The sequence below is a fragment of the Parambassis ranga genome, chromosome 7 (assembly GCF_900634625.1).
Source record: "Parambassis ranga chromosome 7, fParRan2.1, whole genome shotgun sequence".
Lineage (NCBI taxonomy): Eukaryota > Metazoa > Chordata > Actinopteri > Ambassidae > Parambassis > Parambassis ranga.
This window is the reverse complement of record NC_041028.1, coordinates 355,001-379,943: the sequence shown is the minus strand read 5'-3', so window position 1 is coordinate 379,943 and position 24,943 is coordinate 355,001. Positions and strand designations below refer to the sequence as shown.

The window sequence follows — 24,943 nt, the reverse complement described above, 5'->3', positions numbered from 1 at the left end:
CCTGTGGTCTCTGGATTGACTCTAATACCCCATGCAGCTAGCAAATCCCGCTAGAGGCGTCATACTTCCGGTTCACGGGGACAGTGTCCGGGTCGCGTACAAAAGCCGAATGTAAACAACCGCCAGACTACGACAGCTTTGCCCCAAGTTTATTTTCGACAAAACCGCACGACACATGCACACATGGTCCTACCGCGGCCTGAACAGACTCTGTATATTACGAGGTGCCACCTAGCAGTTTGGAGGACAACAAACAAGCCGGGTTAGGCTGGATTAAGCTAGATTGAGAGTTGACTTGAGTGTGATAGCCAGATTTGAAAATAGGTCTGAAGGTATCCAGCTATCTGGATTCAATCCTACTCTAGCTGGACTGACTTTCTCCAGTGTGAACGGGGCCTAAAATGGAGTCAGGCTTCTGTACGATCAGACCTCTTCTAGCAGGCTCGCCCCCTGCTGGCCATTCCCTTCTTTTACATCACCTGTGCTTTGAACCTGATGTAAACAAAGCAGGATTTAAAGCATACCAAACGTACTCTCGTGTTGTGAATGGGCCTCGTGGTAAACACTGTGTCAGACTGCAGGCAGGCTTGCTGCTGGAGCCCTGCGTGCCCTCATGTGGGGCTGGAAAAGTGAGCAGCATGCAGCAGCATGTCATGTCACATTAACACAACCTGATTGTCACTCCACATTTAATTGGAGCTCTATCACATCAAAAAAAGAACAAAAAGAACAAAACATGTCTAACCGTATTCTTATGCATGCTCTCTCATACTGTTATGGGTCATTAGACAACATTCAGTAGTTTTTGGATAGGTGGTGAGGGGTGTGTGTGTGTGTGTGTTCGCTTGAGGCCCGTGGACCCAGGCTCTGTTTACAGACTGAGAGGAAAAGCTTAAATCTGCTGGCGTCAATGCTGATTCATGTCAGAATGAGTGGCAGGTGACCCGAGAGCCGGCAGCCAGACAGTGAGACGGATTACAAGTGAGCAAAACGCCAACAACCTCTGGCCTGCTGTGGGGCAACAGATGACAGCAGAAGAGGGCAAGAGGTGGAGACCCCCCCACCAAGCCTCCATCCATCCATCAATCCACCCCCCACCCCCCTCCTCTTGGCCACCATCCACTCAAACTGACTGATAGACAGGGAAAATGAAAGTATCACAGCTCAGTCAGATATCCTGTGTTTTACTACTTTTAGTCTCATCCAAATTATGTACAAAGCAGCAGATGGGGAAATGTGGTCGTCAATCAAAAAGGTCATTGTTTCTGTCGTCCAACACACAGAGAGGAGGGCGCCTGGCTTCAGGAGTCAGGAAGTGATCTAATAATAAAGGTGTGAACGCTCCCCGTGAAGGAAAAGAAAAGAAGAGCGATGGAAGCAACATGCTGCTGTTCGCCTGCAGATTCATGGTGGCAAACAGAAAGCGCTGCTGCGCCCTCGCTGACTGCAACCGAGCCAACAAAGCCTGAATCCTCCTGACAGCGTCTGTGGGGTCCAGATCCAATCCCGGCCAATTCCGGTTGTTAGTTTACAGCGAGGACGACCTTGCTCAGTGCTGACAGTCGAACCTTTCCAGGAGCTTCCTTGGATTTTACATGAACGTTGTACTTCACTGTGCTACGATGCTACAAATCACAACTGAGCTGAATGAAAGGATTAAGACAAATGTCTGTATACTCTATAATGTGTGAGAAAAAATACATCCACTAAAAAATGTATTTTAGTCCAATAAAGCAGCCCAAATGTCCCCATCTGGACCGATCAGCAACGAATGTGTCGTCGTGTTTTGAAATGTAATTTCCCCTCGGACCAATCAGTGCAGTTCTGATTGCCAGACAGCAACAGTGAGATGCATCATCCTCCAAGTTGTGTGGAAGTGAGATCAGTCATGTCTGATGCTCTGTGTTAAATGAGCAGACAGATGTTGCTCTGCTCCTGCTGGGCTCATACGTGTGATCAGAAACTCTGAAAACACAGCTGTGAGTTTCATCATGCCGGAGTTTTAGCACAAGCACTTCATGAGTCTTCTCTGCATTAATCTCACCTGTAATGTATTTGTTAAAGCAAGTCATTAACATTACTACAGTGCATTATCAGATTAATGACGAGTTTCTTTCCTCTCAGCTCCACAAAGGTTACAACAGAGACAACTTCTGTCTTTTGGCTCATAGAGCTCTTAACAAAGTCAACTAAGCCCCGATCAACAAGTCCACATGAGCATGTGGAGAACATGGAGCCACTCTCTGTACCAATCAGTTTTTTGTATTTTTTGCATACTTATCTGAGTCATGCTGACCAATCAGCATCCAGTCTGTGCGAGCGGTACCTTTTAGCATGCTGATGCTCACGGGTTCGTCCTTAAAGAATCACAATCAGAATCAGAATCATGTTTATTGCCATGTAAGTGAAGGGGGTTCACATTACTAGGAATTTGCCTTAGTGATTGGTGCATACAAAGAACATATGACAATTAACATGCAATAAGATAAAAACTAAGATAAAATTAAGTAAATAAACTAAAGTAAGGCTAAATTTACATGACAGACATGGCGTAACAGACATACAATGAACAGAACATAAAATACTGTGCAGATGAAATGGTAAACATAGACCCTTATATGATCGAATGGAACAGTGTAATAATGTAATAATGTAACAGGTACCACATGGATCGGTGAGGTGGTACTCGTGTGCAAGTAGTGCAAGATGGAGTAAACAGTGCAAATAGTCGTCATTGTGCAGTGACTATACTAAAGTGACCTTCTGAAGACAGTGCAGAGCAGTGCATTAATTACAGTTTAACAGTCCAACAGCAGAGGGGAAGAAGCTGTTCTTGTGGCGTGAGGTTCTGGTCCGAATGGACCGTAACCTCCTGCCTGAGGGGAGTGGCTCAAAGAGTCCGTGACCAGGGTGAGAAGGGTCAGCTGTGATCCGACCTGCACGCCTCAGAGTCCTGGAGACGTACAGGTCCTCGATAGATGGCAGGCTGCAGCCGATCACCTTCTCAGCAGAGCGCACAACACGCTGCAGTCTGTGCCTGTCCCTGGCAGTGGCCCCAGCGTACCACACTGTGATGGAGGAGGTGAGGATGGACTCAATGATGGCCGTGTAGAACTGAACCATCATCCTGGCTGGCACCTTGAGTTTCCTCAGCTGCCGCAGGAAGTACATCCTCTGCTGGGCCTTTTTGATGAGGGAGCTGATGGTGAGCTCCCACTTGAGGTCCTGGGTGATGGTGGTACCCAGGAAGCGGAAAGAGTCCACTGTGGAGACGTCACAGTGTCTGTATACTCATCAAGACTATCAGTGGCAGCCCTGAACACCTCCCAGTCCGTTGTCTCAAAACAGGAGCGAAGCTCCTCCACAGCCTGGCTGGTCCACTTTTTAGATGTCCTCACCACAGGCTTGGAGAGCTTGTGCCTCTAACAAACACAGGCGTGCCAAAAACTGCACCCCTTCATCAGGACTGAGTCCGTCCCCACGGTCCTCCATCCTCCATGATACCACGTCCAACGTTACAGACGATCATGAGAGAATGAGAGAATTTATATAGACGTCCTTCAGCTACAATTGGACATCTGGTAGAGGCGCCCCCTGATGGACATCTGAAAGAATGCACTTCTTTTACTCATTAAATGTCCTGAGCTCTACCCCTAGAGCAGTAGGGCTATCTGCTAATATTTTAGCATTTTAATTTCTTCACCAAACCGAACTAAAAGAGAAAAACAAACAAACAATCAATGTATAGATGTAGGTGCAGCTTAGTTTTTGTATGGTTGAGTGTCTTGGGTCTCATGTTGATTTTCACCTTTTTTAATGTATGTTTTTGTTTTTTATGGCTTTATGTTTAATAAATTTCGCCTTTTGTTTACAACCACCTGTTGCTCAATAAAACGGAGGCTGCAGTCAAGTGCCGTCTTGTTCCTTCTGGCAGTGGCTGCTAAGATCAGTTTATCTTTAAAGAACATTTAAAGCCTCCTGTCTCTCTCACACACACACTGGCACTCTGTGACATCACAGCCTCACAAAAAATGGCCTTCTGTTGGCTAGAACCTGGCAAAAAGTGGGATTCTGTTTTATTTCTATGACTCCAGCTAGGGTAGGCCTGCACACATATTAAAGCTCCGCTTTACATCTATGAACTATTTATGTAAATTAAACAATAGCTATACTACAGTCTGAGGCAGAAGATCGCCTACAAACCCATCTGACTCAAACAAGACTGTGCACTCCTTCATTCCCTAAGCAAACAGCTATAAAAAGAGAGAGGGGCTGCAGTACCAAGAACGACCACTTGAGGCTGGCTCCAAATGTGAGTCAAGCTCATAGACTTTATATAAAAGTGAGGTCAAATCATCTTGCACGCCTTTTCTTTTGCTTCGAAAATAGAAAAATCTAAAATAAAAATCTCCCTTTAACGAGTGTAACTAATGATAATTACTGATGAGGTTATGGGGTGAAGTATAACAGGTTTAACATCCTTTTTTTGTTGTTTGTGTGGTCTCTTTGCGTTCCTCCACAGATAACTCACTGAGTAATCCACTGAGTCACCTTTGCACTTCTGTTTCTGGTTTCCTTCTGTCACAAGATCCAATATGATCCAACATGTTTCCAGATATGATATTTATTTACAGCTCATCCACAGATTACTCAATACTCAATCCTGTTAGCTGTTCCTACCACCACATTAGAGTCTCCTAATAAGCATTAGGTGTCACCCCTCTTCCTCCTCCTCCTCCTCCTCCTCCTGTGTGTCTGGCCATTTTGCATGTTTCCTCTGAGTCCAGGGATGCTCGGGAGGCACACAAGCAGCCAGTCGGCAAGAATTAGAGCAGCGTCCGTGATTGTGCTGACGTCTGCAAGGGGCTAGGCTGAGATTAAGCCCAATAAAAATGTGTGATTTGTTGCTTTCATATTTGGAAGATGTCAGCTTCAATTTGAGCTAGCACGCTGCCCTAAGGCAGCCTGGGTGACAAATATGAAGGATGCACTGATGAACTGCTGGCAATCAAGTGTTAGTTCTTTCATGCAGTGTGTGACGGCATTGAAAGCCTGCTCACATTGTTGCACAGAGGTTTGACAAAGATATCAGCAGCATCTCTTTCTGGTGTAATTTAATGTCATGTATCAGTTAAAACTAAAGAAGCTTTGATTTATTTTGTTCATCTTTTGTTCACTTGTTTTTGTTATGAATCGATTCTTCATGTATAATTTAGCTGAAGGCTTCATTCTGACATATGATGTGGGACAATTCAATTATATTATTATTATTATTATTATTATTATTATTATTATTATTATTATTATTATTATTATTTAAAATAACCAGACATTTTATTACAGGCTTAGACTATAGAGATAAACAAGCCTTTTTCTGAGGTTAAATCAAAATAATTTAGGCTATTACATCTTCTTCATCATCATATTGTTCGTATTTACTGCATGTATTTTGTTTCTTAGTCTGTACTATATCCTCTGAACTCTAATCGAGCTGTTAGCTGAAGCTGCTAGCAGACTAGCTACAGTAGCTAGCTTGCTAAAGAGGTCTAGCTAACAAACAAACCATGGAAGAAGATTAATAACATGCATCACACTTTTTCTGTGCAGCTTTCAAACTCTATTTTATTTTTATTCATAGCTTTTATTTTCTACTCAAACTGCTACTTAGCTGAATGGCTAGCTGACAGTTAGCTCTGCTAGCTTGCAAACACATCAAAGTGGAGACTAGCCACGGCTCAAATTAAGTCTATTTCTGGCCAATTAATTCGCACTTTTTAAGAACTACAACCATTTCTTTTGATAGTTAGCTTCCGTGCTAAGTGTAGCATTGTAAATGAATTGTTTATAGCTTAAAATGCCTTTTATGCTCATGGTTAGCGTAATAGCTTAGCATAATAATAATAATGGCATCAAAAAAAGAAAGAAAACGTTCTTGTTTATGCTAATGTGATGCTAATAATAAAAAAAGAGTGACTCCTGTGCTTCAGGGAGCACTGCTGTGTGAAGGTCACATTCATTCAAACTATTACACACAATAATAATAACAACAATAATATCATTAAACTGTGTTCCTCACTTTGATTAGCCTCACTGAGACAACTGACATTTAATGTGAGGTGCAGCAGGTTGGTAGGCCGACGCAAGTAAAGTCCTCACACAAGAAGACATTAGGACTTCAGCCTCTGTATTAAATAAATAAAGTAAAAACAAATAAAGGCTGTAAAATGATGAGCAGGCCCCACTGCTTTTCAAAGCATGAGAACATCTGTAATTATTAAGCAATCATTACAAGTGAATGGTAACAGGGGGGAGGAGGGGGAGACGTAATTAAAAAGCCAAAGACGGTCTGAAGACGGACGGACGGACTGTTTAAGATTCTGGAAGTTTGAAAATAGCTCATGCATTATAACTGAAGCACTACCCCGAGTTCCCCGAGTTTAATCCTTTTCGCAAAGTGCTTCATCAACCTTCAGCTTTTTTGACAAGACAGAAGTTTCAGCATGTATGATTAATAAGATACAAATGTGCAACTGATATTTGATAAATGACTTTGGTTTCATATTCATGATGTACAATGAATATGCAGCACCGGGGGCTTAGGCCTACTTGATTGATCAAATGTATTCCATTCATCACTTATTTTTGCTTAATTAGCATATTTGAGGCAACACCATTAACAGTGGAGGACTATGGGGCTATTTGGGAGATGTGATGTATGTACGGGAGCAGACATACATGCATAACTCTTTGTCTCGCAGCGCCTGTGTTCTCAGGAGGTGGAATTCATTAGAAAGCAGATTTCACAGCTTCTTATTAAGCACGAGGTGCATCCGATACCTTCATATGTGTTTAAAGAACAGCAGGCAAAAGGAGAATAAAACGTGGGCAGGACCAGAGAGGGAGGGCTGTGATAACCTGAGGACTTAGGGGGAGAATAAAAGGGAGAAAGGGGAGTGAGGATGTGGGTCATTATAGCTATAAGTTCTAAAGCCCTTCATTAAACACATGAGCTCGTCATTACCCTGCTCTGCTGTGTGATGAACCCCCCCTCTCTGCCGAACCCCACTTCAACCTCCGGTTTTCCGTAACCAGACGCTGCAGTGGATCCGCCGCTGTCTGGGCAGGGGGCACGGCAAAGTCAGGCTCACAGAGTCAATGTTTTGTGTGTGTTTATCCAAGCAGGAGATTCTGATGCACATTTGCCCCATTACGGCGCATCAGCATCAGCAGCAAGACGCACGCTAAGTGCAAGCGAGCGGCGTGCACTTTATCATTATTTGATAGCGTGTTTGATGACAGATTGACAAAGGATGTGCAAATGTGAGCCGGCGTCAGTTTTCCTCTAAGGTCGGGTTTGCAATGCAAGCATGTGCATAATCTGATGTTTCGACTATTAGAAGTGTTTTGGAAAAGTAGCTCCAAGCTGGAGGGAGTGACAAATATATATATACACACTCTGTCAGCGTAACCTGCAGACTGCTAACAGCAAAAACACGGCTCTCCTGTATGTACACGTGCAGTTAATATGTACGAGAAAGCTGTAACTAGCAATGACGGGTCATATATGACTAACACCGTTAATATGCACACATTTTCACCAAGGCCCCGTTCACACAATCCAGCTAGAGTAGGATTGAATCCAGATCTTTAAACTGGATACGTTTAGAGCTATTTTTAAATCTGGCTATCACACACGTGTCCACGCTTAATCCAGTTTAACCTGGCTTGTTTGTTGTCCTCCAAACCACTAGGTGGCGCCTCGTAATATACAGAGTCCGTTCAGGCCGCGGTAGGACCGTGTGTGCATGCGTCGTGTGTTTTTTTTTGTCCCGTGTCGCTCGTTCTTTTGTTTTTTCCAGTGCAAACAGCAGTTTATTCCTCTGTACCCCTGTGGAAAATAAACTCGGGGCAAAGCTGTCGTAGTTCGACGGTTGTTTACATACGGCTTTTGTACGTGACACAAACCCGGCCCTCGTGAACCGGAAGTATGACATCGCTAGCGGGATTGGCTAGCCGCATTTGCGCTCAGACCTGAGCCAGATGTAAACCAATCCGGCTAGATCCACCTCGAGATCTATCCTGATATATCCGGATTTGCGTTGTTCAGACTCTGAAAAAAACTCTCCCCAGTGTGAACGGGGTCTAAATTATCCGTGACACCTTTTACATGATAAGAATCCACATTATTATAAAGTGTGCAGTATTTTTCTTGTGCACAAAACCATAAATCCAACACACTGACTTTGACTTATTGGAGCAAATTATGGCCGCAGACAACTCATTTCCTTCTGTGACTGCACTGATGATGGCATTTTTCTTTGGTTAGCCGTGGGTGAATATCCTCCATGTTGTGCTGGTCCCTTAAAAAAATACACAGAAACAACATGTTCAGTAAAACGCTGCTTTGTTTTTGTCGGTACACCATCACTTTAAATTTCTATTAATAAACAAGCTATAGTATTCCCTTCCACCACCCCCCCCTCGCTGCAGCTTAAGAACAATGCTCACTTCCATTTAAAATAAGTTGCTCCTCTAAAACATAATGGCCCTACAGACAAATCAGAGATCCACGGGCGAAGAAAGGCGCTAAATAATTTATAGCTTTAATCTGCTCACTGAGGTGTGTGGTCTTTGACAGTAATTATAAATGCAGGGAGAAATTATAGCTGAATACTTTAACTGCATTAGGAGTCATCTGATGAACAACGTGATTGCCTGCTCGTTTCCAACAATAGGGGGCAAGTCGGTGTCACGGCGTTCACATCAGCACGGCGGCCGAGTGCTTTTCCCCATTCACCATCAAATGTCAGTCGCCCGTTATAAAGCAGAGATTTGATGGGTGGAGGTAATTGAGGACTTGATTGCTTGAAAAAGAGATGAATTGCATAAAATGTTTATGAATTTAGAAGGCAATTATTTTTAATAGCCTTGAAATAATAGAGCTGGAGGAAATATGTTTAATTGTTATGATACCATCTTGCAGCAACAGCAGCGGCGTTCACAGGAAAAGCAATAAAGTCTGACAAGAAGATCTATCTGAAGTGTAGCTAAAAGTCACGAGGTAAAAAGGAGGGTGTGTGTGTGTGTGTGTGTGTGTGGGGGGGGGGGTGACGGTGTCGCCTTTTGTCTGGTGCAGGTTCTACATGGATTTAGACAAAACAGAAGTGTGTTTGTCGGCAGCGTCACTCTTCAAACATGCTGACTGTGTTATTTCGCACAGATGACTGACCAACACTTACAATCCTGCTTAAACCTGTTCCTATAATTGATAAAAATGATTAAATATGCATATACTGAATCATATTAAGACACATGTCACCAGATTCCTGCATAAACTGGAGCTGTTACACTGCTTTGTTTATGCACAGATCCACACTGTAAAATAAAGCTAACCTGCTAGCTGCGGTTGATGGCCACATGTCCATGTGTGTATGGCCTTGGTCAGTGTTTCAGTGTTGGTGTTAGACTGAAATATGAACACACCACATCTAAAAAAATAAAAGATGCAGATCACCAGGTGTGTGTGTGTGTGTGTGTACCTTTAGCTTATTCAGTCATTATATTTACATCATAACGTTCTGCAATGCAAAAACATACTCAGAGCAGCGAAGGGAAACCCAGCAGCATGTGTTTATATGTGTGTGTGTGCTAGGTGTCTTTACAGGGATTAATAATGTTAATCCTAATCTGAACCTCCAGGCCTGAAACATGAAGCCCATGTAGGTGTGTTAAAAATCAGTCCCCATTGACTTCAATGTTAAAATGAAATAAAATAAATAAATAAAAACTAAAAAAAAAATTAATAATAAAAAAAATCAAATCCAACTTTAACATATTTACAGCCTGTTTTGGTCACTATTAACCCGTTTAATCCCAAATTTGTCCCTGCAAAATAACTGCATGCATCTCACAGCTTAGACCTTCCTAATACACAAACAACATGTATGTTAGTGAACATTCTGTTTTTGTAAGGCGATGATTGCTTATATCTCATTCATATTAGATTTAGAATTTTGCCATAATTATGGGCATGATGGTTTTGCAGATTTAGATCACAAGCTTCCTGTTTCCATGCCTCATCTCTACCTCTTTGCCTGTATTTGGGTTAACTGGGAGTTTAGGCTGGGTGAGACGCTGCCAAAGTGACTTCTCACAACATCATGGCGGCCATATTTAGTCACAATCTATGAGAGGAAGTGATGTCAACAGTGCCCAGAAATAGCTGAATATCTATTATTAATTACTTTGCACTAGAAAATGGCAGCAGTAAAACAGTGGCGTGTACAAAGTAAAGGGCACATATATACCTATAAATATTAAAAAACACAATATACAAGCATGAGAATTAAAAGGGCAAAAATAATAGCATCAAAGCATCTCTTCTCTGATCAATGACTGCATCATCATTTAAAAAGCACCACAGTACAAGGCATTATGAAATGTTAACTCTTTATTTGAATAAGTAAAAAAGGTGCAGGTATCACAGGTATCTTCTGTCTTGCTGTTATCCTTGTTGCATGAAACGCACTGCTTTGCTTTTTTTTCTCTTTTCTTCTAAAATATATTTACATGTGAAATATCCTGGTGTCCAAACTGGCTAATTATTTTGGAGTCATGTACAGAATCCGAGTCTAAACTGGTGATTAAACGTTTATTAAAGTGCTTTTTTTTCCTCTTCTATCATTGCAACACAAAAACATCTTTACATAGCGATACACTGTACAGGTCTGCCTGTGTGTGTGTGTGTTATCAGGAGTCGGGCTACCTGTTTAAATGGCTGCGCAGGTGGTCACAGAGGTCGCAAAGTACAATTATTTTGTCTTTGAAATACAATTGAAACTTGACATATCATACAAATAAATAGTAGTCATAGCCGGGGCTATTGCATGCAAACATCAGCAAGTATGTTTCTTCAAGCAGTAATACATTTCATTACTGGTGACGCATTTGAGCAGGGTGCAAACTTAGTGTTTCCTTACACAACTTCTAACCAGTGTGTGTCTCAGCTGTACTCCATGAATTTTTTTTTTCATAGTCATAATGATGCACACTACACAATGCTACTTGAAAAAATGGCTGAAATATCTGACCCGTGTATTAAAATTAAAATAAAATAAAAAAGTAACAAAAAAGTGACAATAATATGAAAAACTACTCCTTGTCCATCTCCACATACTGTGAATGGTTGTCGGGCGATTTGCTGTGAGTTTTACTCAAATGGAGTTTGACCGCGTGATTACTTGCAAATGTCCGACAGCACAGCTTACATTTGAACTTTGAGTCAACGTCCTCATCCGCCACTAAAGCCTCCGTGGCCCTGACGCTGAGGGCCTTGGACAGTTCCGGCTCCTCTACCTTCGTCTGGTGCTCCACCGGCATTTTGCACATGTCTTTAATTTGGAAGCCGAGATGGGATTCCAGATGGGAAATGAACATGTTGGGCGACCTAAACTGGGAAGCACAGTCATTGCAGTAGAAGACCGGGTTGCCCGTGTCCATGTTCTTGAGAAATTTGGTCCCTCCCGTTTTCCGCAGTTGGTATTTCACATTTGCTAACCAATGGCTTATGGTGGTCATGGACAATCCGGTGAACTTGGAGATGTGCATCCGTTCCTGAGGGCCGAGGTCCGAGAGCAGATACTTCCCCTCGGATGTCTGGAAGAGGCTGGAGGCGAACTGAGCTTGCAGGATGAGGAGATGGCGTGGATTCCAGTTTGACTGTCTGCCTTTACGTTTGTGGACAGAGTACACCTCGGCGGACACGTCCTCGAAGCGCCTGACGTCTGATTCCAGTTTCATGCTGGGAATCCTGGATGGCAGGGAGGGTTTGGGCGTGGTGGCTTTTGGAAGAACTTTAACCATATCGGCGATGTCGGACAGAGCGTATTTCTGCGGCATCGGGGTGGAGGGCTGCAGCAGCAAAGAGCTGGCCTTGCTGTGTTTGGATTTCGTCAGGTCTATCGGCTGGTCATCGTTAACAAAGAGAAAGGGGTTATCAGGCCTCTTTCTCATAGGACTCCCCAGCATTAAAGTCGGCTTCTCGCTGCTACGCTTCATGTCAGCAAAAATGGACTGTGTATGAGCAGATAGCTTATCTGCTCTTGAGTTATTGGGCTTATTTGCTTTGCCCAGATGATTGTTCAGAACTGACTGCAGTGCACTAAGAGGGTTTATGCCGAGTATATCCGGAGTGTCACTGAGAGTCTCTGAAGCAGTGCTGCGTCCATTGCTGGCAGCGGGGCTCGGTGTCTTGCCTCTGTCAGAGAAATCTGGGCTCAACTTCCCTTTGATCGCCTCACTCCCTTCATTCACACAGTCTGCATCAAGCTTTGAAGAGGAAGAGGAATCATCCTGACAATCGCTGTCATCATTCTCCGCCAGATCAAACTTAATATTCTGACTTTCTTTACCATCGCTAATGCCAACCTTTTCTTTTTTGATGTCCACATTTTGATGCTGTCCCTGGGGAGCCTCAACTCCCACAGCACCGTGGTACAACTTCCCCTTTGGGGCAATCGGCCTCAGCTTGTGGTTAAATGTCTGCTTTAGCTGAGCAGGGGGAGACGCAGAGAGAGGGGCGCTTTTGATGATGCCGGAGAGCTGATAGGCAGCGTGGATGCTCGGGTAGGCACTCCAGCTCGGTGTCCCTGTTTGAGCTTTATTGATGGCAGAGGCCACTGTGTTGGCTAAGGATTTAAGAATGTCCCCTCCTCCACCCGAGTCCTGTTCAAGATCCTCCTCACGGAGATAAGGGTACTTAAAAGCCCCATTGCCGGCCTTTTGATCCTCACTCTCTTGCTTGTCATCTTTAGTTTCAGTTTCTTCCACTTTGTCTGATCTTCCTTCCCCCTGGCTATCCTTCTCGCTGCTCCCGGGGGAAGCATTTTTTGGAGACACCTTTTCTCCCTCAGTGTCACTGGCAGCAGGCTCAGCTAAGCCCTGGATCTTCTCTATGGCCAGGGGGTCAAGCACTAACTGTTTACCCTTTTTAGAAGCAGAGTTTGTGACTTTGATGAAGTGTCCGGTGACCATCATGTGTGTGGTTAGCTGCTGAAGGGTGTCATGGGAACTTCCACACTCCATGCATTTAAGTATCTGAGACTTGCATGTCTCAAACTGCCAGGTGTAACTGGCCCCGTTCTGATAACCGTAGCGATTATTGTTAGCGTTTGAAATGGAGGCGGCACGCTGTGCCTCGGTGTAGCCGGACACGCCCGTGGTGGAGTCGGGGGAGCAGGGCCTAGTCGCTTCAAAGGCCCGTTTCTTTGCTGGTGGCAATAATTTAGGTGTGATTACTGGGATTGGCTCTTTTAAAGGCACTTTTTGGTAATGCTTAGTTTTAATCATATGGACGCTCAAATCTTGGAGTGAGTCGAAAGAATGACCACAGAACATGCACTTCAAGACTTTCTGTGCGTCCTCCTTCCCCTCCATGTCCTGCAAGTTTCTTTTTCTGGACTTGGAGGATGAGGCAGAAGAGTTGCTCTGTTTGCTGTGGTTGTTGTCCTGGTAGTGTCCGCTCTTGTTCATGTGGACCGTCAGCTCCACAAGAGTGTCGTAAGCAGCGCTACAGTCCTTACAGCGGAACCGGCTGGCCCCCGTGAACACCGAGCCGCAGGGTTTGGCGGTCTGCCTGTACAGGTGGACGGAGCTGAAGAGGTTGGGTTTGGATGCAGGCTTTGGCGAGAGCGTTTGCTGCAAAGTCTTGGAGAGCGCGTCCTGGTGCCAGTCGAACTCGCTCTTGGTGCTTCCGTTGGTGCTGTCGCAGTTAGCTTTGCTGGTGTTTTTGCCTATTTTCAAGTCCATCCCTATCCCCGTCCAGTAGGAGTCTGAGAGGAAGTTTGCATAGACTGCCCTCATTTTCTCTAAGCTGCTGCCCGTCTCGTCTTTGTGTTTATTGGAGCCGCGACTTTCCTCATCCTTCTGGCTCTCAGGTGGTGACGAAGTCTTGAAGTCTGAGAGCCTGTCGCTGCTGTCGCTAAGACGCGACTCCAGCTCGGCCTCTTGATTGGAAAGGACACTAATGGGAGAGTTCTGGTTGCTGTAAGTGTTGGTGCTCTTGTTGTCGAGCTCTCTGTCCTCAGACACTTTGGGGCTGGCCTTCTCTGAGCATTCCTCTTCAGTCTGAGTGTCGTTCTCGCCGTCTTCTTCGGGGACAGACTCCTGAAGAGCGCCATCCTCATCAGGCATGTACACTAGAAAAAAAGACATAGAAAACAACATTAAAACGCTGTTTTACAATAATTAGACTGTCTATATAAGTCATTTAAGACAGTAAAAGCGGTGACTGCTGCTGCGCCTGTGAGAGTCTGGGTGGACATAATGTTTTTACTAACGGACTGCTGCCGGTGTAACAGCAGCATTTGATTCACGACAGGCCATTGACTTAGTGCTGTGTCCAAGGTTTTCCTGGCCTGAAGTTGAGATGTTTACAACAATCACTGGCTACTGAGTGACAAAAAGAAATTGATTCTTCTGGGGCCTGTTAAGTGTTATTGCAAACGACCTATTTCATAGTGATTATGGAGGCCTCAAAACTGCAGCGAAGAGCCCGCTCTGCTCCGCCCTCCCTGAGGGATGAACTCAGCATAAACCCAGTTATATTCTAATGTCCTGATCAGAAGGTACAGTTAAAAGGCTTGACTCCACAGCGACGGCAGGAATGTTGAATGTGAATGATGTAGCTGTTGATCACACTGGAGGAAAAGCTGATTGAATTATCAGTGTTAAAACCAGACAATTATACAAAAATGTTCAAAAGATTGCTGGCAATCTGTCACGTCATTATACTCTCCCTGACAGTCTCATAAACAGCAATTACTTCTTCCATTATTCACCTGTTCATTCTCTCAACTCATAGAGCACAAACATTATTGCTCCAATTAACAGATAATTAAACAACAGTATTTCTAATTGACACATTTCCCATCATCCAATTAGTGAAACTGACTCAGCAGAGAGAGGGTGTTTGTGTGGCTTCAGGGTCTGCTTGGCGTGATGTGAACGCAGCTGCAGAATATTCAAATGAGCTTTCTGACGATTATTTTAAATCCGAGCACCGATAGCACGGCTAAATGTTTGCATATCTTTTGAAGACATCCCTGCTCTTAATGCGGTTTGTCAGAGTTGTCACATATCTGAGATATTTTCCGCCTCACATTCCCTGCTGGAAAAAAAAAGTGCATTTTGGGAGAGATGTGGCAGACGTGCTGTGAGTTAAATATGAATAGGACATAACAGCCCTGTCCAGGCACTTATGCATTTCGTGTTGTTAATATTTCTCCGCTGAATAGAGGGCACTCCATGAGGGCGACGGCTGGAGCCGAGCACTCAGGAGTCCCACACTGGGCAGCACATAGAATGTCTTCTGAAAATAAGACTTTTTTTTTATCAATATTTCACAAGTGCCTCAAGAGAAACCCCGGAGATGAACTGCTTTGCCAGCTAATGGATGGAGATGGAGATGGGATTCGGACTTTCAAAACAAACATGTAGAAAGGGGCTGAACAAGAGCCAGCACACACACACACACACACACACACACACACAGGAGCCCCGATGTGCTGTGACCTTGATCCACCGCATGAGAGATGTTTTGATTGGCCAGTGATGGCCTCCAAAACACCCTTGATGCTAAGGGAGAGAGTTGTCAAGAGCACAGAGGTATGTTTTATTTATAGTCTTATATATAGTATTCACAGTGAAGGAGAAGACCAATGGCTGTGACAGGCAAGCCCCACTCTCTTCAAAGTCGTCACTAAAAAAACAAAAGCACCGGCAGGACTGAGGGAAAGTGGGCAGATGAGCGTCCAGAGGTCCTCGTATTTCACAGTAAAGGCCTGCATGTTTTATGCCCCTTAATTTTAATGTGCACTGTTTTCCTGCAAACAAGCGCACACATATCAAATTTAATGTGAACGTTGGTCCTTATCGTGGTAGTTGAGGATGGGACTGACAGAGATTAACAGCTGCCCCCCTCCTGCTGGTCTATGCCTTTCTATCAGATGCCCTAAGTAGCAGACATACAGAGGCACAATTAACCTTCAGGGAAAGGATCACTCCAAGACACCGCACGTCCAACTCTGCTTCTCACACCATTTGTATCTGCACTTTTCCAGCTCCTGATCCACCACCGCGGGCCAAGCTGCATTAACACCAGATCAGATTCAAGGACAACGGCATGAATACCTACTGTACACACACACACAGAGGGAGAGGGAGGGATGACTGCCACAAACACAAGTGAAGAAAGAATAGGAAATGTCTGCTTTGAGACTAAGCAGGCCGAGTCTAACTAGCCTTACAAAACAAGAGGCTGGCATGCCTCGTCTGAGATTTAGCATGTCATAAAGTGCTGTAAAGCCTCCAATCTGTGTCACTACAAATTTATATCTTCAGACAGAGATATGCAAAGGTCAAAAAACCTGAGGTGTCCATCATAAATCAGGCAGTTGAAGTGTTTATAACCTTTATCCGTTAGAGCAGACTCTTGGCATAGCAAGGCCTGGATTTACAGAAGCAGCAGCTTGTTTCTGAGCCAAAAGGCCCCCCCCCCTCTCCGACTTCTACAGAAAGCAGCACAGAAACTAGCAGATTATATTTACTGCTACATTCATGGCAGCATGGAGAGGTGCTTAAGGCTTACACAACAATATTTTTTACAACTTTAAGCATCGGGATCTTCATCTGCCCTGTGAGAGGGATTCACAATGTGTCAATCAGTTCACAAATGGTGCATGACAGCTGTAAAAAGGGGGCATTCTGTTTCCTCTATTAACATGCCAGGAGAAACTTTTGTAATGGTGAGAACATCAACATTTATCCCAGGGAAGGTCAACACTTCCTTCATTAATCTGACAAGCGCACAGAGAGTTAGCAGCCTGAAGAGCTTAGCTAATGGACAGCTGCAATGCCCGGCGCAGGACTTTGTGAGTATCCGAGGTAACACTATCTTCAGAGAAGATTGGGTAATTCATAGGTGCCAGTGACAGGTCTGCACGTCTGCGCCACTTTCCCCACCCCCCAGTGCTCTCTGGTTGTCTCAAGCTACAGTTTTTGCTGCTCGCAAATCAATATCTCTTTTTACTTCTCATTGATTGCCTAGCGGTGGGACCAACCTAAGCAGGACTGTTATGACATTTCTAGATTTCCCCCTGTCCTTGGAACAATCAATTACACGCACATGGCAATCAAAACCTCTTTGCAAAATGAACCTGCTCCATGACATTTTCATCTCCCGGATTTATGCCATGTGAGGAGAGGGGGGAAAAAAAAAAATAAAAAAAAGGCAGAGCACACACTAACAACGCGGGTCAGGATCAGTGAGCGGGCTCTGGGCTGGCTCTGCTTTCACTCACATGTAAGCAATGGACCCACTTAATTGTGTCTGTACATTCAGAAACACTTAGTCACCGCTGCTCATCTGTTGTTATAAATAGGTGTGAAATGTCAGTCAAAAAGTACTCGGTGTACAAAACACAATTCCAAACAAACTTTTGTGTGTGTGTGTGTGTGTGTGTGTGTGTCAGCGCGATGTGATTTTTTTCACTGAGCTATCATTAGAACGCGCCACAATGTTTAATATTTGACAGCGATATCTGACTAACTCGGTGAGAAGTGCACGTCAAGATCAAATAGACACATTGTCAGACATCCTGATGATAGCCTTGATGACACATCTGAAGTTAATTCTGAAACTAAATCACATGAGAAACGGCGAAGACCTAATTCTGAGCCCCGAAGCCATCTGTAAAGATCTGTAAACACCTCTCTCTTCATTGTTCCCTGTCAGGAAACAGTCTCCCCGAGCCCAAGGACACTGCAGAGCAAAGAGAGAAGAACAATCGCACTCAGGCTGACAAAACTCCGTCTGGAGGTTAATTGATATTACAGAGAAAAAAAAAAAACTAATATTGTTTTTTAACTTGCTTTTAAATAAGAATGTGTCATAAGATCCTGTCTGATTATTTTAAGCTGCAAATGATCATTAACATTGGAGCAGCAAACATTGTGTTGATAAAAAAAGGGACAAAAAACAGATTAGATGATGTGAAGTGGGTTTAAAAGCTGCCGTGAACCCCCACCGAACGGGTTCGTCGGATCTTTCGGAGACTCTCTGACTACAAAACCATGAAACACTCGTTAATTTCTGTATGCATGAAGGAGATGTTACTTAAAGCGCATTACGTACTTCACTAAACACAAGCTATTCATGCAGATAAATGCCTTGCTTTCATACACCCTCAACTTTAATATTTCATAGTCTAATATAATCAAATAAAAACTTGCAGCTCAAAAAAAAGAAAGGAAAAAAAAAGCGACATGGACAACTCGAGGACAGATTGTGAACACAACAAATGGCACAATGCGCTCAGATGGACCCGGAGCCAGATTAATATGATAGGATCGCAAATATGACACCATATCCTGCCATCTGGCTGTTCATTTGGGCAAAAATGATCACAATAATTATGGCAATTAATCAAAAATGTTTTCACAACCAACATTCTGTTAACTAAAAACACAGAGAACTTTGGAACGCACAATCAACACACTCAGCCTGTGAGGCAGCCTGTGAGCGCGCTCAGTCTGCATTTTTTTTTGGGTGTATTTTTATGCAATGATACAATTGTGGGGGATTTCTACAAGTCTGTCCTTGCATGTTGCACGGATGCTAATCACAGTATTTACTGAGCCACATCAGATTGCACCCGCCTAGCTCCAGGAGCGCCTTCTCTCCATGATGTCACTGAGCGACGCTGCTCCTTTTGATGCCTACTAGAAGCTTCTGCTCCGAGACGCATCAGTCGGCCCGCTGCCTAATTGGAAGTGAGCGGTGGGAGAGCATTGCAATCTGCACTCCAGCACCTAAGTCATCACTTTGAACGCGCCACAGCCGCCACATCACATGCAGTTCGCCTGGTGTTGCGTCTCACCGAAGGGTCCCCCATCAGCACCGGAAGAGACAATTATGAATGCAAACATTCCCATCCTGTCCCAGAGACAGCAGACGTACACATGTATGGTATATATAAAACCCTAGAAGGGTGAATGTGAATTAAAAAAAAAATGTATGTAATAAATGTGATGTGAGTTGTGTTAAAGGTGCAGTTTGTTAAATTACGGCTTAAAAATGTTCCATGTAAGCAGTGCTGCAGAGCTATTTAGTGACGTTAGCATGCTAACAAGCTAGCCCATACCATCATGTAATGCTAATTTGTACCACAAGGTGCAACCAGAGGGTCGTCAACCTGCTGTTTTTAGCTTAGGAACTTCACCTTAAAGCTAGATGCTAATGTTGTCATGCTGGTTGGTTGTTGGATGTTTCTATGCTGTGTAAACAGTCTGATGAGAACATGACATACAAAACTCACAAAAAAACAAACAGCACACCACACAGAAACCACAGCGCCCTCATCTGGAGAAAGACAATATGCCTACGTTTAACACATTCTATAAAACACTGTTTAAATACAGTTCAGCCTGTAAAAGCTGCTCACACATAAATAATATAAATAATGATCCTATAATAAATGACTACAAGCTGACTGAGGCGGTTTGAGTATTTCTGTACTTTTCAAAGTCAAAATGTGACTTGAAGCTGCTTCCTGGTAATGGACTGTTTTATGCTGTATCTCTGAATCCGTCTGGCTCCGTGCCACGAAGCCAGGAAACATATTTTGTTGCAGTTTGAGTGAGTCAATACTTTAAATTACTGCTGCTGAATAAGCTGTTGTGTGCTGTTTTGTATAAGCAGTAAAAAAATAAAATAAAAACAAATACACACACGCACGCACACACACACACACACACACACACACTGCAGCACTGTCTTCTGCTAACAGGCAGAGGTAAATATAAACTATTTGGCGAGGGAGGAGGATAACGTTACCGCTGAAGAGGCCTAAAAGCTTCAGTGTATATTTGCCAGATTATAGATGATCTTTGCTGCCCCGACTGATAAAGTTCCAGTTGGTGGAGCAGACGCAGGGTTCAGTGTCTCTCTCTGACTGTATAGCAGGAGGAGCTGGAGCCTCGCGCCGCTCTGTCACTCGGTTTCTGAAGAGCCTGTGACACGGCTCTCCAGGAGCGACATGATGAGGTCTGATGGTTCCTTTCTGCAGAGTAGCAGTTTACCCCTCATTCACCCTTATCAGAGAGTGAACCCATCATCTTACAGTACGCCACTCAAAGCGCTTCGCATATTGGAGCTGACCAGTCGAGCAAACAGGGCGGTACTAATAAAAGACCATCTTGCTTCGGTTCAAATTTCCCTGATTGAATGTCAGTCAGGAATGTTTGCGTGGCAGCAGGGAGGGAAGTGGGCCATCGTTTAAAGGACCACTGCCTTGAACACACGAGGCCTTTGTTCTAGCTTTATGAGATACTGAGTGAAAGGTATGATGGCCTGCTGTTTGTTTTTCAGGCCCGACTAAATAAAGAGGCTTTCAATTCCAATTCAGTCACTGTCGGACGCTTTATAAACATTTGCTTCTCTTTTTATTTTGCATCTCAGAGTATCAAGGATTTAATCTGCCTTTGATAGATGAAGAAGCCAGCGTCAGGTCTCCTTCACTCACGTTGGGCTGTGTTCCATTTAGCCCCCCTGGGAGCAGTACATGTATATACAGTACATACACTCCCCGCATCATAAACTTTGCATGAACCCTAAACACCGGCCCTCCCAAACAACAACAGCGCTCCATCAAGGTCGGGCCCCGGCGCATCTGATGTGCAGCTGGAGGAGACGACTGTGTATATACGTGTGTGTGTGTGTGTGTGTGTGTGTGTGTGTGTGTGTGTGTGTGTGTTCTATTAAAAACAATCTGCATTTCAGTAGCTCTTCCCGCCTGCTCTGTCCCTGTATGGATCTTTCATTAGATTCTGGATGAGCTCCAGCCACAGCTTTCCTTGTACAAGCAGTTTTATGCAGTTTTCAGCAAAGGGAGGCATTTTTTTTTTTTTTTACATTCCAAGTTCATTAATAGTAGATTGCCACTTTTTCCCTTCATTAAATACAATGAGGCTACAGAGTGAATGCGCAGCTGAAGCATGGTACTGTCACTTTCTACTGGGACCAAAGGCTGCTTCATGGCAAGCATAAAGGGAGAGAGAAGCCAGCCAGCAGCCAAACCTGGAGCTCTGTGGGACAAGACAGCGACAGTAAGAGAGGCAGAAACGCTTCACAAACAGCCGCGCTCTCCTTCCTATTCACATTCATTTTAATGGCAAATTTGTTGTCAAGTGTCCTCCACAAAATGATTAGGAGCCCGCTGTTTTCTGAAAAGTGCAAACTTCTGGATTTGCCTGGTGCGCATTGTCACTTTGACAGCCCATTCTGAGAACAATGGCTGCCCAAATAGTGAAATGTGTTGGCACCCAATAGTTGAAAGTTTCCCCTCAGAACAGGCTTTCTGCTGTTTGTGGGTATTCTGCTGTGTTGATATCTAGATGTTGATTAGAATAAAAAAGAGGGAGGCTGGTGAATTGGGCTCCCTGGAGCAGGCACATCAACCATTGTGAGAGATTGACAGTCACTCCATTGAGCCAATTATTTCTGTTCATAAGACCTGTTTCTATAAAAACTGGTTAAAGACTGCAGTCATTGTTGGAGTGTCTGAATTAAACTACTGCTGCTGGAATTTACAGAAAACCAACAGCTTTTAAATGGCAGCGCCGCCCGCCTGGTGCTTTTACTACATGAAATAATTACAGGCATAATATTGCTTCCATTAAGTGTTGAAGTTTGCATAAATAAAGTCGTTTAGAATAAAAGAACCTTAATAAAAGGTGGGTATATACGAGCGATATACGTTGATTAATGCCACCCTGCAAACACCATCGGAGCTGTTCAAATATTGCCACTGGAAAAGTCAGTGCAACAAAAATATTTTCCCTGCGCTATATCCTCATTTAGCCTACAAGTCAGCGGCGTGACATTTCTAAGGTGTTCAGCTATAATGGAGGAGGAGTAGGTGCCGACGAGCAAGACGAGTGCAGAGGCCTTTTTTTTTTATTCGTTGCATGGGAGAAAGTGGTTAATTTATTGAAAAGAAGGTAGGCGGACGAAGCAGCGGAACGGAACTGATACCCTGCGTGGCTGTAGGTGGTGCACTGAGGGGGAGGAGGAGGAGGAGGAGGGAGAAGAGAGGGAGGAGGAGGGGATGGGTGGGTGAGGGGGGGGGGGTGAGGGGGGAGAAAAGGAGGTTGAGGGGGGCGGAGACCAGAGCGACAGAGGAACGGTTAATGGAAATGAGTGACAGGCTTTCAGAATGATTTACAACGGGTGGCGCTGCGGCAGAGCCAGCGCTTGATGGATGATCCTGAAAGACGGAGACGAACCATAAATCATGTCTTTGAATCACTGACAGAGATAAAGGAGGGGGAGAAAAAGCAATGGCATTGACGTTCATTCTTCCAATAATGTACATTGACGAGTTACACTACGGAGCCTTAATTAAAAAGTGAACACGGGTCTTCTCCCTCTCTCAACTCACCCCCCCTCCTCCCCCTCCCCCTCCCCCTCCTCCCCCTCTCTCCCTCTCTTCTCTATTGCGATATCAATGGTAATTAAAGATGCAGCATCCCCGGCCCCTGTCCCACAGCCACTTCCTCCTGCTTCCCACAGCAGCCAGATTAGATAAGTGCTCTGCTCAAAGATAATGTCACCCCTCAACAGTATCACTGTGGGTCGGGCCCATTTGTTTCTACATCTGTAAACACACACACAGATGTGGAGTGGGAGAAAGGGGGCGACAAAACTAAACACTAATAGTCCTCAAACAGCATCCATCTCTCCCCACACACAATCCCACTTTAAAAATTGTGTTGTTCTGTCTTAAGTGCAGATGGCACTTTGATAAGCAGGCGGAGCCCTGTAGGAGCACAGAGCCCTGAATGAGTGGCATTCCACATCAGCTGAGCTCCCTTAAAGTGCACACAATAGAGCAATGAGGTGAAAGTAATCCTAAACATCTGTCTTATGTGTTCTACACGCACAGGCTGTTTGTTCAAGTTCTAGGAAAGACATTAGCAAGAGGGCGAGAGACCCAGAGAGAGGGAGAGAGAGAGAGGGGAGGAAAGAGGAGGATATATCAATTCATGCACTACTTCTCCAAAGGGATTAAGCCGGGCCTCTGTTGTCTGTCCTCGCACTGCTCTGGCAAACAAAATGGAGAAGACTGCCCTACTAATGCAAATACCCTCCTTCATGACATACTGTGGCAAACACGCGCTGCAGGCCTGAGATGTTCAGATAGCACAAATCAGATTCTTCAACTTTTAACAAGAACCAATCCCAAAACACTGTTTTTTTAAAAATATGTAAATGTATCTTAATAACTGTACATGTCTATAAATGATGCACGGTGGCAGCCTGGGTAAGGTAAACTAACACTCAGACAAATAAATGCCCGGAAAATTACTCAAATACATTAGTATAAAAAAAATATCAACAGATAGACATATTATTGAGCTGTAGTCCATAGCAACGGCCTGTTATACATAGCAACCATCCGTTCATTAGAAATAACACAACAATTAGAGCGAAATACTGCACAATAAACCACTGTCAGCATTTAATGCAGCACTAACAGCTGATCCTAGTGTTCAGAACACCTCAACAATAAGTCACATATCATCATATATTACACAGCACTATGATGCTGAAAGCAACTGATCCACATCTAACGTTAGAGCATGAATACAAAATGTACCTGATTCAAAGCTAAACATCACAACACTCCTGCTGCAAATAGAGACTGCACTGTAACTGGCTGATGCTGTCAGTCTGTAGTGATTAGTATTTGTGTTGTGGTGCAGGATGCTGGGTTTCTGAGGCCACATGGCCGCCTGCTCGGTCCGTGTGAGAGGAGCACGAGCGTTGCCTGGTGCACTGTCCTGTTCGAAGGGTTCGTGGGGGGGGTCAGCCCGCTGCGCATCGGGATATTCAATGACAAAAAAAAAAACAACAAAACAAAACTGAAAGACACACAAAGCTGTCGCTCTCCATCCCGCTCCTGCTGTGAGAAGACATTTTGGCAGGCTGGAATGGAAATGAACACACAATGGTCATCTAGCATTGAAAAGCTGTTGCAATAATATTGGTCAGGCAAAAAAAAAAAAGCCAGTGTGTTTGTGTGCATGTTTATGAATGATTCATGCTGCAGCACAACACAAAAAAGCTCACACTCGGGCTCTGCACGATTTGAGAATCATTTTCATTTGAAGGCTTGAAATTGTTCATATCATGTTTGATCGCATCCTCGCATCAAAACACAGTTTGATGGACAAGGGAAATAATTACTTGTCATTCACGTGTCTGGGCTTTCTCTTCTCTGCTCCTTTGTTGCTGTTAAACATGTTCCTCTGTTAAACACTTTTCCTTCATCCAGCTCCAAAACAACCTGGCTCTCAACTTTCAAGTCTCACTCTCAAAATGAAAATGAAACAAATTCATTAAATTCACAAAAGGACACGATGAATCTCTGTGATAACGACGCTTCAGCTGAATGAATCAAACCGTTTGAGCGTAATGAAGTTCTCGGAGTCTCTGTCGTCAGTGGACGATGGCTCTTGTTGATCTTAAATGGTCTTAAAAGATGATCCATACAGTAATGAAGCCAGCTCTGCCGCTGGCCTGCTGCCCGAAACAGGATATAATCAAAGTCACAGGGGGAAACGCTGGAGCTACTGTTACCAAATATCCCTCTGCTTCCCCCTTTGTAGGAGGAAAATCTGTTTGTCATTATGCTAAATATTCAAATTCAGAGCATGTGTTCCAGCGGGGACCAGGGAGCAGCAGGACGGCTCATAACCCCACTGGGTCCTCAGGAAAAGCAGCATATAAGTGTCCAAGGCCCGCCCCCCTCCTGACTCTTCTGCCTGGACCACCCTGCTCGCCGCGTTACACGACATGACAGGACGATGCTGCTCAGTCCTTGGA

At 44.2% G+C, this 24,943-nt stretch overlaps 1 protein-coding gene across 3 annotated transcripts in view; it reads right to left on the bottom strand.

The window, feature by feature from the left end:
• Positions 1–10,479: 10,479 nt before the first annotated feature.
• The window catches only part of tshz2 (teashirt zinc finger homeobox 2), a 37,653-nt gene continuing 23,189 nt past the window's right edge, over positions 10,480–24,943 (bottom strand). For 2 of the 3 annotated variants that reach the window (XM_028410574.1, XM_028410575.1), the window contains one exon: positions 10,480–14,195. In XM_028410574.1, coding sequence (XP_028266375.1) covers positions 11,152–14,195 — 3,044 coding nt within the window. In that variant the 3' untranslated portion in view covers positions 10,480–11,151. Of the gene's footprint in view, positions 14,196–19,891; positions 20,216–24,943 lie in introns of those variants that run through there. The other variant, XM_028410576.1, reaches the window with a different exon arrangement.